At 41.6% G+C, this 18218-nt stretch overlaps 1 protein-coding gene and 1 long non-coding RNA gene across 3 annotated transcripts in view; one reads left to right on the top strand and one right to left on the bottom strand.

Annotated features, from left to right (window-relative positions):
• The window catches only part of OLFM3 (olfactomedin 3), a 395228-nt gene that overhangs the window by 173206 nt on the left and 203804 nt on the right, over positions 1 to 18218 (bottom strand). Inside the window, exon 1 of one of the 2 annotated variants that reach the window (XM_073593018.1) lies at positions 17735 to 17974. The exons of the other annotated variant lie outside the window; for it this stretch is intronic. Within the exon in view, the coding sequence (XP_073449119.1) occupies positions 17735 to 17863 (129 nt within the window). The 5' untranslated portion in view covers positions 17864 to 17974. Of the gene's footprint in view, positions 1 to 17734; positions 17975 to 18218 lie in introns of those variants that run through there. 2 annotated transcript variants of the gene reach the window in all.
• LOC141103430 (uncharacterized) overlaps positions 17755 to 18218 on the top strand; it is a 343701-nt gene continuing 343237 nt past the window's right edge. The window contains exon 1 of the long non-coding RNA XR_012235323.1: positions 17755 to 18217. This is a non-coding gene — a long non-coding RNA (uncharacterized lncRNA). The remainder of the gene's footprint in view (position 18218) is intronic.

The following is an 18218-nucleotide window of genomic DNA, read 5'->3' as shown; positions in this document are numbered from 1 at the left end:
CTGCTCATGGAAAAAAGTCAGTCGGCCAGGATAAAAACTCCCAATCGACCACTATTGTTTTTCCCCTGAGACAGACATTGCGCTTAGCACTTACCTTTCCTTACTGAAGAATGATCTTTCGCACATGCATGGCCATCTGCTGTCTAATCTTTGTAAAAAGCTTTAGGGTTCTAGAGTCTGGTTTCTGAAACACAGCACTCAAAGGAAAATTATACTTTTTTTTGGAACAAGTTATTGTAATTGTTTTTTAATGTTTAGAATTGTATAAACAGAACTTTTATATATTTATAATTCTTTGTAAAAAAAACTACATTTTACAAGCATATAATTCAAGGTGCTTTAATGATACTTACATTTATAGGAAAACAACTTTTTCTACTGTTCTACTTTTTCTATATTTCCCTGTTCTATCCAAAAAAAAAAAAAAAGTTTTGGCTAAAGTTAGGTGTTATTAATACCAGAAAATGGCCTGTAATTAACAACTAACATAGTTGTGCAATATGTATAGACTATGTATACATTTATATATATATATATATATATATATATATTATTATTATACAGGATTTATATAGCGCCGACAGTTTACGCAGCGCTTTACAACATTAGGGCAGACAGTACAAGTACAATACAATTCAATACAGGAGGAATCAGAGGGCCCTGCTCGTTAGAGCTTACATATATATATATATATATATATATATATATATATATATATATATATATATATATATATATATATATATATATATATATATTTTAGAAAAAGATTTTTATGTATATCATGATATTTTATCAAAGATGTCAATACAACACTACAAATAATTGTAGTACTGTGGGCTACAAATAAAAGAGGGTTGGTAGGCTATGAATTATGAATTATGACCCAACCTATGAATTATGACACAAATTAATATCCAGATCCATAAAATAAGAATGCCATTATGTGTGTGCATGTTCCAGGTCAGTGACTCAATCAATTACAGCATAAAGGTCAGTATCACAGCCAAGCAACTGGAATTTTCAAAAAGGGTAGCTAGCAATGGCAGCTGCAAAACATAGTAGAGTAGATTGGGGCGCTATCTCGTGCAATCTCTTGTATCTGGGGTGCACCATACGCCCACTGCCCAAAATAATTGGCAAGCACCGCATTGAGGAAGAGTCAGACAAGCACAGTGTCCCACGCCATTTTTCATCCTTCCATGGCAGCGACACTGGTGCTTTGACAGTTTTTGCCATTGAACATATATCGGAGAAGTCCCATACTGCCAATGAAAGATTCTCATTGCTGTGTAAACATGATCATTTTTGGATTCATAACCTTAATACATTATCTCTGAATGGCCTCAATGAAGACCCAGAGATTTTGAGAGTGTTTTAATATGCTTTGTATGGTGATAATTTTTTTTTAATAGTTTTTGTTTTTTTCTTTTGCCAGCCCCTTATTGGTTTTCTCTTCTCTTTAACCCCCACCTTTTTCATATATATATGGGAAGGCTGCCTACAAGGTTTAGGAGTGTGTCTATGGGAATGTTTGACCATTCTTCCAGAAGCGCATTTGTGAGGTAAGGCACTGATGTGGACAAGAAGGCCAGGATCGCAGTCTCTGCTCTAATTCAACCCAAAGGTGTTCTATCAGGTTGAGATCAAGACTCTGTGCAGGCCAGTCAAGTTCCTCCATCTCTGGCTGACCTGCACAGAGTCCTGACCTCAACCTGACACCTTTGGGAGGAATTAGACCCTTTTCACACTGAGGCGTATTACAGGCATTTTTACACTAAAAAAAGCACCTGAAAAGCGCCTGTAAACTGCCTCTTCGGCAGCCCCAGTGTGAAAGCCTGAGTGCTTTCACACTGGGGCGGTGCACTTGCAGGACAGGAAAAACAGGGTGTGTATACATCACTGGGGTGGGGGTGTATACACCACTCCTAAACTGCCCCTGTCATTGAAAGCAATGGGCAGTGGTGCTTTTCGAGCGCTTTTAACCCTTTCTTCGGCCACTAGCGGGGGTTAAAAGAGCTCTCTACATCCGTTCAAAGTCCAAAATTTTAAAGCTTGTATGAAAGTTCAGAAAAATAGGGCTGAGTACTGAAGTAACACTCTGCAGAGCTCACTGGCAAGAGCTCTGAAAGCTGATTGGAGGGAAGAGACACCCACCTCCACACAGCACACAGGAACAGCGCTGAGGCTGTCAAACTGCTGGAGATCCCTCCCCGGCCACCTTTTTTCTCTTGGTGTCAGGAAAACTTGTCAGAAGGGATTCATGCTGGTAGCAGAGGAATGGGGCAGACAGAAATTACACTTAGGGGTTGATTTACTAAAGGCAAAGAGACTGTGCACTTTGCAAAGTGCAGTTGCCCTCTGCAAGTGCAGTTGCTCTAGAGCTTAGTAAATGAGGTAAGGCTATACTTTGCCAAAAGTACCCAATCACGTGCAAGGAAATTAAAAACAAAACAGCACTTTTGCTTGCACATTGATTAGATGATGGAAGTCAGCAAAGTTTCTGCTCATTTACTAATCTCTGGAGCACCTGCACTTGCAGAGTGCAACTGCACTTTCCAACGTGTGCAGTCTTTTTCCCTTTAGTAAATCAACCCCTATGTGCTCTTAACTGAGACAAGTACACACTATAGAAGGATATGCTTTGTTCACGTTTGAGGTTTACAGCTACTTAGTATAAGTAAAAAGCTTTTTTATATTTTTGGATAGAGTGAGGGATTAGAACTGCTGTCAGGTGTTTATTGCTGCCTGTGCCCTGGTTAGGGAGAATAACCTTCTATATGTGTACTGTTATCACCAATAGTGAAAGTAAAATAGAATCTCAAATTTTAGGTTGTCCCCAGAACTGGAATAGAAGGGAAAGCTTCCAACGAGGACACTAGTTCTGGTGACAACCAGGGATTTCCTCAATTTGGAGGGATTTCCTCTCACTTCCTGTTTTGGCTGTTGGACAGAAAGTGAAGAGAAATCTCCCCAGTAGGACACACATGCAAAAAAGAATCCTCCCTTACATTATCCATATTGAAAATAAAAGTTTTCCCTTCAGTTTTACTTTAACATGGCTGACAAAGATGCCAATTGACAAGTTACTTTAGATTAATGTACTATGTACCCTTGAAATTACCATTTGAAAAAGTATTTAAAAAATTCAGCCTGCAGAAGAAGACTTCTTATACTTGACTCTCCGGTGGGCAGAAAGTCCTCATTTTTTTCTCTTAGGCCAGCCACACACGGTGCAAACTTCTTTTCTGCAACCACAGGTTGCGGGAAAGAAATTGGCACAATTCTCCCATCAATACAGACAGTGCAATTGTCTTCTCCCTGTGGGGGAAGCCGCCTTTGCCGGGAGAAGACAGTGATTATCGCTAGCGGCTAATGCAGCCGCCTGTGATAATCGGAAGCAAATCCGTCTGGCTGTTTGTACCCAAGTTGATCGATCGATCAACTTGGTTCATTCAGCCTGCCCATTAACAGTTCAAATCTTGGATGGTTCAGCAGGATTTGAACCATGTATGGCCGCCCTTACAGAGCTACGACTTCCAGTAGAATCTTCAGCATCTTATGCTTTCAAGTGTGTCAGATGCCTTTGTCCCTTGTTGTGTTTCTATCTGGTGCACCCTATATCACTGCAGGACACCGGAGTGATGTAGTGGTGGCAGGAAGAACCACAGCTCACATTAGAGCACCAAGCATGCGACACACCCAGTATTTTGGATGTGAAGATTCTGCCCGATGTAGCTCTTGAAAAGACTCTAGGGCAGTGATGGCGAACTTTGGCACCCCAGATGATTTGGAACTACATTTCCTATGATGCTCAACTACACTGCAGTGCACATGAGCCACATGGGAAATGTTGTTTTAAAACATCTGAAGTGCCAAGGTTTGCCATCACTGCTCTAGGGGGAAGAATGTATTAGGAGTATTTATTAGTTTTTATTTATCAAGCAATAGAGTCACTTTATTACCTATTGGTTACACCACTTACTCTTAGCTTCTTACCATTTGGAATGCTATCTTCTGGTGACATGCATAACTGTAGGTGAATACTGTGTGCAAAACAGCCACAACATTTAAAAAAGCATTCAAAAGGATCAACTCCACAAAATGATAAACTATGTGATACACATCATATTGTTAGAGAAAGTGACAACCACAACATTTCAGCAATGACAAAAAAAACAGGGCCAAAAGGGTCCATGGATATGTAATTGCTCCTTGGTATTTTTTTAAGCATTTTTTTAGTATTTCAAATGCACACCGCGGATAACCTCATAGTTTGTGCAAGGCAGCAGGAAGGTCATAAATATTAGTTACCAATTTGATTTTGATTTTCTGCCTCAAAACATCACATTTTCCAGAAAGAGTGAAGTTTGGCTGGCAGTTCAGTCCTTGAATGCAGATTTGTGTTTTCCGTGTAACTTTTAAAGTGAAAAAAATATTGTAATGCAATTGATGGATTTAAAGCAAGACTAAACTCTCTCAAACAACATTAACTATTTTTAATCATTATGCTGCTAGCCTTAGTAATGCTGCTAGCCTTAGTAAATAGATAGGAAGGTATATTATATTTACTTTTTATTATTTACATTTTAGTTGCTTCCTGGTTTCTGGCCCAGGCCATAATGATGTCATACAGCCTAGGAGTCTTCATGGGCATCGCTTTATTTTATTTGGAAAAGGGGAGTAGGGGCTTTCTCAGCAAAGTACACCCTCCTGCCTGCATGCCTGAGCTAAGGGTAGATGTATTCCAGGAAGTAAATTCTACACAAATCATCTGCCCTTACTCAAGATGGCTGCAGCTAGAAATGCTGGGGTGGGGGTGATTTCACAACAAAATAAAGCATGGAGACATTGTAGGATATAGGAGTTTTCTTTGAATATTACAAACAAATTAAATAGTGTTTTCAGTTTATGGTGCTCAGATACAGTTAAGTTCTGCTTTAGAGGAGACGTAGTGAGAAATGTATGGTCTGCCATTGCTTTCCTACATCGGAAAATGCTTGTTCTGTGACTAGTATGTCATTCTTTTGATCCAACACTTTTAGTAGACTTCAATTACTGACCTCTAATTATGAAAATGTCAGTTACCTGGCTCTCATGCTGATCTAGTGGCTTAGAGTATACACCAAGTGAAGTAAAAGGTCGAAGTGCTCTTGAGTAAGTATTGAGATCATTAGATCAACATGGCAGCCTGAGCCAAGCAACCAGAATTTTTAGAAAGATTGGCCAGCTCTTACAGCCTATCTGTTTCTCTCATCCTAGGATTTGTTTAGGCCAAAAGGCAGCCAAAATATATGAAATCCATATTGCTTGGATTGACCATAGACACAATCCCTTTGGCTAGTAGGGCCAGTGTTCCAGTTAGGATTCACAATGTTTAAACTTTTAATACCTAGCCATATAAGTGTTTCTAAAGTCAAATCTTTTTCTTTTTCCATTTGGTTATAGTGGTAAAGGGTTAGTAACCCTGTCAGGTTCTCACTGCTGTATATGTCCTCATTGGAGATATTCACTCTCTCTACTTGCTCTGATGAATGCTGTCAACATGACTAAAACTGAGGGAAAACCCAGTATTTTGAGTCATTACCAAGAACAAAAGCAGAAAGTAATGCCGCATACACATGATCAGAAATTCCGTCAGAAAAAACTTGGATGGTTTTTCTGACGGAATTCCGCTCAAGCTTGCCTTGCATACACACACGGTCACACAAAAGTTCTCTGAACTTTCGACCGTCAAGAATGCGGTGACATACAACAATACGACGAGCCGAGAAAATGAAGTTCAATGCTTCCGAGCATGCGTCAAATTGTTTCCGAGCATGCGTGATTTTTGCGCGTCCGAATTGCATACAGACAAACGCATTTTCGGATAGGAACTTTTCCAGATCGAAAAATAGAGAACATGCTCTCAATCTTTTGCTGGCTGGAATTCTGCCAGCAAAAGAACGATGTAGCATTTTCCGACAAAAAGCTCTCATCGGAGTTTTGCTGGCGGCATGTCCGATTGTGTGTACGCGGCATAAGTTTTCCAGTGGGGGACATTTTCATTGACAACTGTCTAACAGAGGATTTCTTCTCACTGCTTGCTGTGTCTAATGCCGTGTACACACGAGCGGACTTTCAGGCAGACTTGGTCCGGCGGACGGGACTCCGTCAGACAATTCGATCGTGTGTGGGCTCCAGCTGACTTTTTTTCCCCAAAAGTCAGACGGACCTAGAAATAAAACATGTTTCAAATCTTTCCGATGGACTCGAGTCCAGTCGAAAAATCCGCTCATCTGTATGCTAGTCCGACGGACTAAAACCGACGCTAGGGCAACTATTGGCTACTGGCTATCAACTTCCTTATTTTAGACTGGTCGTATGTCATCACGTACGAATCAGTCGGACTTTGGTGTGATCATGTGTAGGCAAGTCTGTTCGTTAGAAAGTCTGTCGGAAGTCCGTCAAAAGTCCGTTGAAAGTACGTCGGAAAGACCGTCGGACCTTTGATGCCAAAAAGTCTGCCCGTGTGTACAGGGCATAACATTTCTGTATATGTTAAGAGCATAAGAGGCAGCAAAGAGAAATCTCCTCAATGAGACACAGATAACAAAAGAAATCTTAAGAGGAGTTTAACCCTCCTCTACCCTATAAAAATGAGGTTTAGATATACTTTAATGAGGAACTTCACCTCCTCCCCCTCTTATTAAATTTTAAGCCCCCTCCCCTGTTATGAGGGCCTTTCCTCCATCCATTCCTCCATTCCGTCATCATGAGCCAGCTGCCTCTTCCCACACACCAGATCTGCCCACCTGCTGCTGTATGTCCCTACTTCTGAAGCCTCCTGGGATAATTGATGGGGATATCTCAGGAGGCTGCAGGAGCAGGATATGTGGTATACTCGCCTACACAAGTATAGAGGTGGGGGGTGTTGAGGGAATGAAAAAAAAAAAAAATAAAAAAACCTAAACAAAAGAAAATAAAACACAGAAAGGAGGGTTTCAGACATTTTTTATAGTGGCTGATTAGCATTGTTAACCTAGGGCCAAAAGAATGTTGTGTGAAACAGCAGGGTCAACAGGTATGTTCTTTGAGATCCCTTAAGTTTGGAATATATGTGAAATGTACATATTTTATAGTAAACTTGCATTAGGATTTTTTCAGGAAGCGATGCTAAGGCTACTTTCACACCGAGGTGCTTTACAGGAGCTATAGCGCTAAAAATAACACCTGCAAAGCGCCTGTAAAGCACCTCTCCTGTCACTCCAGTGTAAAAGCCCGAGTGCTTTCACACTGGAGTGGTGTGCTGGCAAACAGAATCTTTGAGGCGATTAAGGAGCGCTCCTAAAGTGCCCCTGCCCATTGAAAGCAATCGGCAACGCCGCCGAAGCAGCTCTTTGCGGGCGATTTTAACCCTTTTTCGGCCGTTAGTGGGGGTTAAAAGCGCTGAAAAGTGGCCCAAAAACCACAGTAAAGCACCGCTATACTTAGCAGAGCTATAGTGCCCCAGTGTGAAAGTGCCCTTAAAGGGGAACTCGAGGTAAAAAAAAAAAAGGACTATTTACATAAACAACAAGTCAAACAAGTTACTTTTACCGCAATTTTGACACAATTTTAGGGAATGCCTGTGTAAACTTAAGGTCTGTGGACCTCAACTCGCATGAAAGTCGGACCAAAGTAGTACTGGGACTACTTTGAAGTCGGCACGACTTGAAGTCGCACATATATGAATGGCTATCATTGGAAATGTTTGGGAATGACTTGTAATGTGACTTTGCAGTCCCAAGTTGCAGGACAAGTTGCACAAGTGTGAAAGGGGCCTTAATAAAGATTATCCTAGATGTGCATCAATGCTGTTTACTGTAGAACATTTGTTTGATGCCAGAAACTACAGGCAGCGCTCTTCTATCCTGCCTTTCCCTTCCCTTGGCCATTCACAAAAAAAAATTGTGCACAGGAAACAAAAAATTCTTTGAATTGACAAAGGGACAAAAAGAGCAGGTAAACAGGATCTTGCCTTGTATTCTGTGAGCACAGAGGGAGAGGGGGAATGACCTGAATGTAACAAGTAAACCTTACATTTTAGAGCAAGGTCTGCTTTAAAAGTCTTGCTAAAATTAACAATTAAAACAGAAATATGGGATTATTTTTTTTTTAAATCATACTTACGTAGGTGGATGCAGCATTGGTCCTATGATGCAGCTGTCACCCATCAGTTCTATCGCTCAGTTCTCAGTGCTCCAAAAGCAGAGAGCTGGTGATTGTCAGTCATTGGCTCTCTACTCTGCTCCCTCATGCTTACTGGAGCGCTGGGCTGTGGAAGGGGTAGGAGCAGCCGACTTAGGCTCTCAACGGCTTGCTGAAAGGCTGAGGCAGGTGCCGGTCCAGACATGTGGGCGGATCCTAACTTTTCAGAGCCTGGACCAGCTCTGTGACGTCAGCTGACAACGGGCTTTAGCCCACTGTCTGCTGAGAATGGGTCACAGGAGTGCAAAATGATCTGCACTCCACATGAGAAGTACAGCCAAACAAGGTTTGCCTGTTTTTCTTAATTCTTACCTGTGTTGGGGCAAATAAAGCTTTATAATATATATGTAATTACCAGTATATTAGTCATAGGTATATGCTTCACTTTACTTTAGAAAGGCTCCATCACTGTTATAAGGCCTAGAAACTTTTAGTTAAGTTGAAACACGATTTACTGCAAGCTAGCATAATTGATGTCAGAAGTAGAAAACGGGTCAGTTCAACCTTCTACATACAAACCATACCTCTCTAAATCAACATGACAGTTTATTCTGCTTACTTTAGCTAGATTAAAGTGGAACTTCAGTCATTTTTTCATGTTTCCGTCTATTAAATCTTCTCCCCCTGTTGTTTTAACTTTGGCTAGTATATCATTTTTTTCTGCCAGTAACCTTATACAGACTACTTCCTATTTCTTGTCTGGTAAAAAGCCTAGATATCAGATGACATCATGCACAGCTCTCTCTCTCACTCTCATGAGAGCGTGCCAGGAAAGGAAGGAGGATGAGTCATAAGAGGGCCAATGAGAGCTGCAGAGCTGTGGGTGTGCCTCTGTGTGTCAAGTCAGGAAGTGAACAGGCAGCATCTTCAGCTGCTCACAGTTAAAAAGTTTGCAGCCAGATTCAGCGGAGGGAGATGTCTGCAGCATATTTGGCAAGTACAGAATCACAGTATATATAAAATAATATGCAAAGTGGTTGGAGGGAAGCTTCAGAATGGCAAAGATGTTTTTATTTCAAATTATGTGAGTAGACGTCAGTTCCACTTTAAATATGCACTATTAAACTATTAATTAAGATGGTTTTGCCTTACATTGTACTTTGACATGATATGATCAGATGTGTTACCAGTGGCGGCCCGTGCACTGTGGGCGCACTGGCGCCACCCCCCCCCTTCCATGCACTCGGCCCCTTTCAGGACACCGGACACATGGATTCCTATGGCAGGGGTGGGAGGAGGTGGTATATTTTGAAGCACCTAATTAGAGCCAGAGGCTCTAATAGGCTTCAAAATAGGGTGGGCTCGGGGCACAGAGAGTGCGCCCTGATCCCACCCAGTTGTGTGACAATAGAGAATTAATTTTCGCTATTTTCACACTAACCTTCCCCCTGGCTAATCAGGAGGCAGGACCTGCTTCCTGATTGGCCAAAGCGCCAGGACACCCTACTGGATCCCTGGCGCTTAGGAAGAGGAGTGAGGAGAATTGCGCTGGAGTGGAGGTTGCCGCCGCTCTGAGAGGTAAGTCCCCTCAGCTGCATCCCCCCTACCCCCCAGAGTGCCAGAGCTGTGATCCGCACGCACAGAGCCAGATTGGGGGGGGGGGTCAGTGGGCACAGTGGCTGCATTTGGTGGGCACAGGTGGCTGCGTTTGATGGGCACAGGTGGCTGCATTTGGTGGGCAAGTGGCTGCATTTGATGGGCAAGTGGCTGCATTTGGTGGGCACAGGTGGCTGCATTTGATGGGCACAGGTGACTGCATTTGATGGGCAAGTGGCTGCATTTGGTTGACACAGGTGTCTGCGTTTGATGGGCACAGGTGGTTGCATTTGATGGGCAAGTGGCTGCATTTGATGGGCAAGTGGCCACATTTGATGGGCACAGGTGGCTGCATTTGATGGGCACAGTGGCTGCATTTGATGGGCACAGTGGCTGCATTTGATGGGCATAGTGGCTGCATTTGATGGGCACAAGTGGCTGCATTTGATGGGCAAGCGGCTGCATTTGATGGGCAAAGGTGGCTGCATTTGATGGGCATGTGGCTGCATTTGATGGGCACAGGTGGCTGCATTTTATGGGCACATGTGGCTGCATTTGATGGGAGAGTGGCTGCGTTTGATGGGCAAAATGGATGCGTTTGATGGGCACAATGGCTGCGTTTGATGAGCACAAGTGGCTGCCTTTGATGGGCACAATGGCTGCGTTTGATGGGCACAATGGCTGCGTTTGATGGGCACAAGTGGCTGCATATGATGGGCACAAGTGACTGCAATTGGTGGGGGGGTTCAGTATTTTTCAGTTTGTTTGCGCCCCCCCAAAAAATTTTGAGCACCAGCCGCCACTGTGTGTTACATAAATATGAATCAGCTATCTTTTAATTATGTACGCCCAAATGTATGATTATTAAAAAATGTGTACGCCCAGACATATAACTGTTACCATATGTAAACTACCAAATGTACAATTATTAATGAACATGTACGCCCCTTTTTACTTGTATAAAAGAAGAATTTGAACAATCAATAAAGTAGATCAGAATCTGTTGACACACTGATCTTCTGCCTGGCGTGTTCTCTGCCACAGAAGGACAAGAACCTGGCAGTAATGTTCCCAGAGCTGCAGCATACTGCCAAGTTTGCTCCAGTGACAAGGAGAGAGGGGATGATGAGGTCACTGACTGTACTTGGGTGCCGGAGAGAAGAGAGGAGGAAAGTAAAGGAGGAGGCACAACTCCAACAACGCAGGATGTCATCCAGGGGGCAGCTTAAGGGCAGCCACCCTATTGCATCACAATGGGATCATTACTGGCTGGCAACCCTTCTTGATCCATGTTACAAGGGTAAAGCTGCAGAACTCATCCTGCCTATGCAGAGGGAGCAGAGGATGAAACATCTTCAGGAGGCGTTGAAGAAAAGTTTGTGTAATGCCTTTCCAGAACCTGGGAGGTTACTATTTCCTGGTGCTGGACAACGTGTTTCTGAGCCTTCATTCAGTTCGAGGAAGAGCAGTGGAGAAGGTGGTCAGCTGACCCATGCCTTTAAACTATTTTTCAGTCCTCAGCGCCAAAGTCTGATCGGTTCAAGCAACCATCACCAGCGTCTGTATTATATGGTGCAGGAATATCTAGGGGCAAGAGCAGACTTGGAGACCTTTCCAACAGAGCATCCACTGGGTTACTGGGTCTTGAGGATGGACCACTGGCCAGAACTTGCTCAATCTACAATCAAGCTACTGGCCTGTCCTGCATCCAGCGTGCTTTCTGAATGCACATTCAGTGCTGCTGGAGGGTTTGAAACGGATCAAAGAGTGTGCCTGTCCACAGACTCAGTTGATAGGCTCACATTTATAAAAATGAATCAGTCCTGGATCAGTAGCTATTACGCACCTTATGCTGATGTAACTGATTTTATTTGCTATGGATCTGGGATCCATTAAAGACTGCCTATGCTGCCTATCCTCTTCCTCCTGAATCTTGATGATGCTAGCTTCCAACAAAATTTTTGGTTTAGGGCACCACCAACACCCAAGGCCCAATTTTTCTACCCCTGTTTAACAGGGGCATGTAATTACAATTTTTGAAATAATATTTAACAGCAGAGCCCATTCCTGCGCCCAACGAGAGTAACTGAGAGGGGTTACGGTGTTCTCGCACCACCAACACCCAAGGCCCAATTATTCTGCCCCTTTTTTGACGGGGCATGTAATGACAAATTTTGAAATAATATTTAACAGCAGGGCCTGTTCCTGCACCCAACAAGAGTAACTGTGAGGAGGATTTGTTCAGGATGTGTTCAGGCACCACCAACACCTAAGGCCCAATTTTTCTGCAGAGTATATAGTGATATAGTGCAGTCTGTATAGTATATATACTGCAGTTCAGAGTGTATAGTGCAGTTAGTGTAGTGTATATATAATACAGTGCAGGATATATATTGCAGTGTGCAGTATATAATACAGTGTATTGAAGTGATTAAGGGGAACCCTCTGACAGAATTAAGAAAGAAAACGGCATGGGTTCCCCCCAGTCCATACCAGGCCCTTTGGGTCTGGTATAGATTTTAACCACTTGCCAACCGGCCCATAGCCGAATGACGGCTAAAGGGCGGGTACATAACTCTGGGAGGGCGTACAGTGACGTCCTCCCAGAATCCCCTGCAATACCCCGCAAAACTCTGCAATACTCAGCAATACCCCGCAATATTCTGCAATACCCTGCAATACTCTGAAATATCCTACAATACCCCGCAATACTCTGCCATACTCTGCAATACTCTGCCATACTCTGCAGTACCCTGCCATACCCTGCCATACCCTGCAATACTCTGCAATACCCTGCAATACACTGCCATACTCTGCAATATTCTGCCATACCCTGCCATACTCTGCCATACTCTGCAATACCCAGCTATACTCTGCAATACCCAGCCATACCCAGCCATACTCTGCAATACCCAGCGATACACTGCAATACTCGGTGATACCCAGCCATACTCTGTCATACCCAGTCATACTTGGTGATACCCTGCAATACCCTGCCATGCTCAGCCATACTCGGCCATGCTCAGCCATACTCGGCTGTACTCGGCCTCTGTATGTGGCCAGGCTGTGGAAGTCTCATACATGTGGTATCGCCATACTCAGGAGGAGTAGGAGAATCTATTTTGGGGTTGTCATTTTTGGTATGTACATGCTATGTGTTAGAAATATTGTATAAATGTAACTCAAAACATGTAACCAGTAAAAAATTTTATAGCTTTGCCTATGGGTATTTTCAAGTACCGAAGTTTGGCACCATTCCACGAGCGTGTGAAATTTTGAAGGGTGACATGTTAGATATTTATTTACTCGGCGTAACTTCATCTTTCACATTATGCAAAAACATTGGGCTAACTTTAATGTTTTGTTTTTTTTAAAGCACAAAACTCTTTTTTTTCTCAAAAAAAAACGCGTTCGAAAAATTGCTGCGCAAATACTGTGCGAGATAAAAAGTTGCAATTACCGCTATTGTATTCTCTAAGGTCTTTGCTAAAAAAACATATATAATGTTTTGGGGTTCTATGTAATTTTCTAGCAAATAAATGATGATTTCTACATGTAGGAGTAAAAAAAAAGTGTAAAAGTCTCACACGTGGTATCGCCATACTAGGGAGTAATAGCAGAATGTGTTTTGGGGTGTAACTTGTGGTATGCATATGCTGTGTGTGAGAAATAACCTGCTAATATGACAATTTTGTGAAAGAAAAAAAGAAAAAAAAATCTTGATTTTGCAAAGAATTGTGGAAAAAAATGACAACTTCAAAAAACTCACCATGCATCTTTCTAAATACCTTGGAATGTCTTCTTTCCAAAAAGGGGTCATTTGTACTTTTCTGGCATGTTAGGGTCTCAAGAAATTAGATAGGCCATCAGTACTTCAGGTGTGATCAATTTTCAGATATTGGCACCATAGCTTGTGGACTCTATAACTTTCACAAAGACCAAATAATATACACCAATTTGTACTTATTTTTACCAAAGATATGTAGCAGTATAAATTTTGGCCAAAATTTATGAAGAAAAATTACTAATTTGCTAAATTTTAAACAGAAACAAAGAAAAATTGATTTTTTTTCAGAATTTTCAATCTTTTTTCTTTTATAGCGCAAAAAATAAAAAACCCAACGGTGATTAAATACCACCAAAAGAAAGCTCTATTTGTGTGAAAAAAAGGACAAACATTTCATATGGGTACAGTGCTGTACGACTGAGTAATTGTCATTCAAAATGTGAGAGCACCAAAAGCTGAAAATTGGTCTGGTTAGGAAGGGGGTTTAAGTGCCCAGTGGGTAAGTGGTTAAGGGGAACGCCATGCCAAAATTTAAAAAAGAAAAAAAAAAAACGGTGTGGGGACTTGCCCTCAACATGGGGAGGGTGCTTTGGGGTACCCCATACCCATTTACATAGGGGGGCGGGATCTGGGTGACCTCAGTATTTAGTTACATGATCTGTGCTGAAGAGAAGGATCAGAATTTACATTTGTAGATCCTCTTTTTTTAGCAGAGATCACATGACCAAACGTCTTGGCAACCAATGGTTGCCAGTAGAGAGCATTTGCTCCAAAAATTAAAATTTTTCAACCAATCTGATACTCTTGTTCACCCCAGCAAGACTGCTAACTCAGGTTCGTGTTAACATGAGTTGACAGCGTATAGGTCTGCTTTAAGTAAGGATGTTCACAACTGTCCTGATAAAAGCAGGCAAGACTTTGTATCTCTTGCATCGCCTACAACAATCACATCATTTCTCCTCTTCTCAAGAGTTATAACAAGCACCTTAGGCAGTCAGAGGTGCTCATTGTCACATAGGAACATTTTCCAACGTGGAAGAAAACCTTCCTATGAACAGGTACCGATCTTTCTCTCTTCTATACAGAAGAACAATAGATGAGAAAAAGCATGTGTTCACCACTGTCGCTGTCAGGTGATGACTGTGAAGGGTCCAGGTTGTACAATGAGTCATTCAAGGTCAGGAAGATATCTTCACATTGTGCTCAATGAGATATCTTTCAATCTATAAGCTTCCTAGTTTGATAAAATAATAACTTGAATACACAAAATATTCCCTGTTTCAAACCACATTGTGCTAGAAATACTGTGACAAACGCAGAGCTGAAAGCCTGCATATGCCTCTTCAGGAAGGGTGCTGTTAATGTTGCAAACTCATAAACAAGCAAATACAGTACAAAGTGCCTCATACCCAGCACAAACAATTTCCAGTGATGGAACACAAGTACCTTCAGAGAACCTAGGATCAGAGCCAGTGGCGGTCCGTCCATTAGGGGCACACAGGTGCCGCCCCCCCATGCATGCGTCCGGCCCCTAAATCTACATGACCCATGGATTACAATGGGGTGTTTTTGTTTATTTTTTTAAGCAAGTGATTAGAACTAGAGGCGGGGACGAGGAGGAGGAGGGAGGAGACGCACAGCTGCCATAAGGAGAAGGGGTGGGTGCATTGTGTGTTGTGATGTGGGTGCATTGTTTGCTGCCCCCTCCCCCCCCCCCAAAAAAAAAAAAAAAAAAAAAAAAACACCAGCCGCTGCTGAGTCAGAGCACATCTAAACAGTTTAATTTACATCCAGAAAGAGATGGAAGCATTCACTTGCCACTTGCAAAATCCAAAGCGTGAGGGGCCGATTCACTGTTCATGTATCTTTTTTGGTGGGATCATTCATTTTCTATAGGTTGTCAATGCACATCTACAGCCAAAAAGCATACCGGAATTAAAAGTTTGACAACACACCACCCCGCAATGCATACTGTATTTATTTACATCTATGCCAGACACATCGACTCTCTCAACTTTTTATAGAGTTGTCTGAATTTACACCCCATGGCCACAGATGCTGGCTACTGTATGCGCTCACTGCTTTAATACCTACCCAAAGTGATACCTTGAATGAGCGACAATGACCAGGCCTGGAAGCCTAATCTGCGTATGTCACCTGAAGCCAATCAGGGAGTCCTAATGGGAACGCATCAAAATGCACATGTTAAGATGCAAGTCAACATGTACCATGACTTACATCAATGCATCATGATGTGCATTGATGCACATTGACATCTAATATAAAGCACACAGCAATGTAGTTTACTAACACATGAAAACACACGTTAACATAATTTGACATGCACTGACATGTGTTTTGATGCGTTTCCATTGATTTCAATAAAAAACGAATCAGGAGGAAAATTACATAGGAACGATTCAACCATAAAACATGAATTTTACTGCATGAAAATATAATTTACACATAAATCTCACTCTGGCAGGTTCACATCTATGTTTTACCATCATAAGGGCCTACTCACACCTATTTTATAACTAATTGTGCTGCAAAATAAAGACGATGGAATGGGCTTTAAGAGATAAGTGGAACCCCCGTCCTCCCTAAAAAAAAACAAAGAGCATGAAAACATGTGTAACACTCACATACAATACAAATTGGCCCTTAAAAAAGCGATCCTGACACAGCCAGCAGCTGCTTCACGCAATACACTAGAGTTTTGCTTTTAAGCACTATAATAAAATGTTGCTCTATTTTATGCTATTGAAAAAAAATCATAAATCAAAGCAAATGTGTAAAAACATCAGATGGAAGCTGGCATTTTATGGCTTTTGGGCTGCATACTGCTTCCAGGAAACTATGGCTATCACGGTAAGTTATACTTTACTGTTTCAGAGCTAGTGGTATATGAATCCGACTACATTTAAGTATTTAAAGCAAAAACAATATCAACATACATTTTTAACTAGTGTATTTTTAATAACAAAACAAAACCACAAAAGTACTAACAAAAAAAAAAAGCTTGTCAAAAACAAAATGCCTATACTATACGGGAGTCTCAATGGGGACGACAGTTTCCACTGTTGTACCAGCTGATTCACAACAAACATCTTTTAACGTCTTACTCTAACCTCCTTACAATTTCAATTAATTTTATACTGCAAAGTAATGAACTAATAAAGTCTGTCAATTGTACCTACTGTCATTTTTCCTTACATGCTGTCAAAGTAACTATTGCACCCTTTGGAAAATGTTCAGTTCCTTACTGGTACCAGCATTCCATGTTACATTTAAAACAAACTTTTTGTTTCTTCAACTTCCAACTTTAGATCAAAGCTTTCTATATGTCAAACCCCTGAGATTAATATATGCCAAAACAATAGCTGAATAAAATGGAGAAATGCTGTAACTGCAGAGTTAACCATTTTTGGAATTCCCGCACTTCTGCAAGTCATAGGAAGGGTTATTTTCTCTAAAGAGTATAATCATTTCTGTTAGCAGACCAGATTGTTGGAATAAAAATATACTGTAGATTCCACTGCCTATTCTAGAGAGATTTGAAAATATTCTTACTGCACTCCCAACAGCTGAAACATATCCGCAGCTGAAACATCCATCGTTAAATACTTAATGAAGCTACTTTAAAATCTCACATTGAGAAATAGGAGCCGCTGTTCCATCTTTAATTTGGCAATCATATGCGTAAATTAACCCTTTGCACACTAATCAGCACCAAATATGTGGAAAGATTTTATAATCTGCACCTTCTTACATCTAAATAAATATACAAATAATCAAAAAAAGGTTATTTCAAATAAGCATTATCAAAGAAAATCAACCAAAACCAAGAGCGCCTTTTAGGGTGGCAGCCAATCTGGGCATTACTGCTCCCTCTGGACATTAGCAAATGTTAAAAAGTTATCCCTAGAGAACACTGTTTACCACTTTAATTAAATGCAGTGTAACTTAGTGCCGAACCTATAATTTTTCATAAGTAAAGCATTGTCTTTACATTTAAACCACATTAGTAGATAAAAAAAAACATCTCTGCTACTAAACGGTGCTGTTTTGTTTTACGTTCTGTCTGAATCGCTTGGAGCAGTGAAAGAGTTAATGATGATTAAACCAAGGATGTTGCAGCAGGAAAGGATTTCAGGTATGGGATGGTGAGCGTGCACTTACCAGGGAGTTGCTGGTGGGAATATGCGTTGTATTTAGCCCAGCCAGGGAGGGGAGGGTCTGGGACATCCAGTTAGAGATCATTGCCATAGTGCTGAGAAGAGCACCCAGTGTGAGGAGCGGAGAGCCCATCCTGGGGAAGCTAATGAGTTTTCATAGTGACTGATCAGCACCAGAGATGGGAAGAAGAGGGAGGAGTAACTGCGGAGAGCCACAAACAGCATCCAACAGGAGACTCTTCTAAAGAATCTGCCCTTAATACTCAGCTTATTGCCAGATTCTCTGATACTTCCTAATATGGCCCCATAGTGCACTATTTAATTCCTCTACAAAGCCAAAAAACTTAGTCACACATAAAGAATGGAAAAATACTGCACTGAAAAATTCCTTTTTTGGATGAACAGTAGGTTTCTGGATCCAAATTATTCTGTTCGTTTTCCATTACCTCAGCCTGTATTCCAGGCTGATGGCATAGACAGATACAAGG

This window comes from Aquarana catesbeiana, linkage group LG07 (assembly GCF_042186555.1).
Source record: "Aquarana catesbeiana isolate 2022-GZ linkage group LG07, ASM4218655v1, whole genome shotgun sequence".
Lineage (NCBI taxonomy): Eukaryota > Metazoa > Chordata > Amphibia > Anura > Ranidae > Aquarana > Aquarana catesbeiana.
Note: the sequence above shows the minus strand (reverse complement) of the source record. Positions and strands in the feature narration are given on the sequence as shown.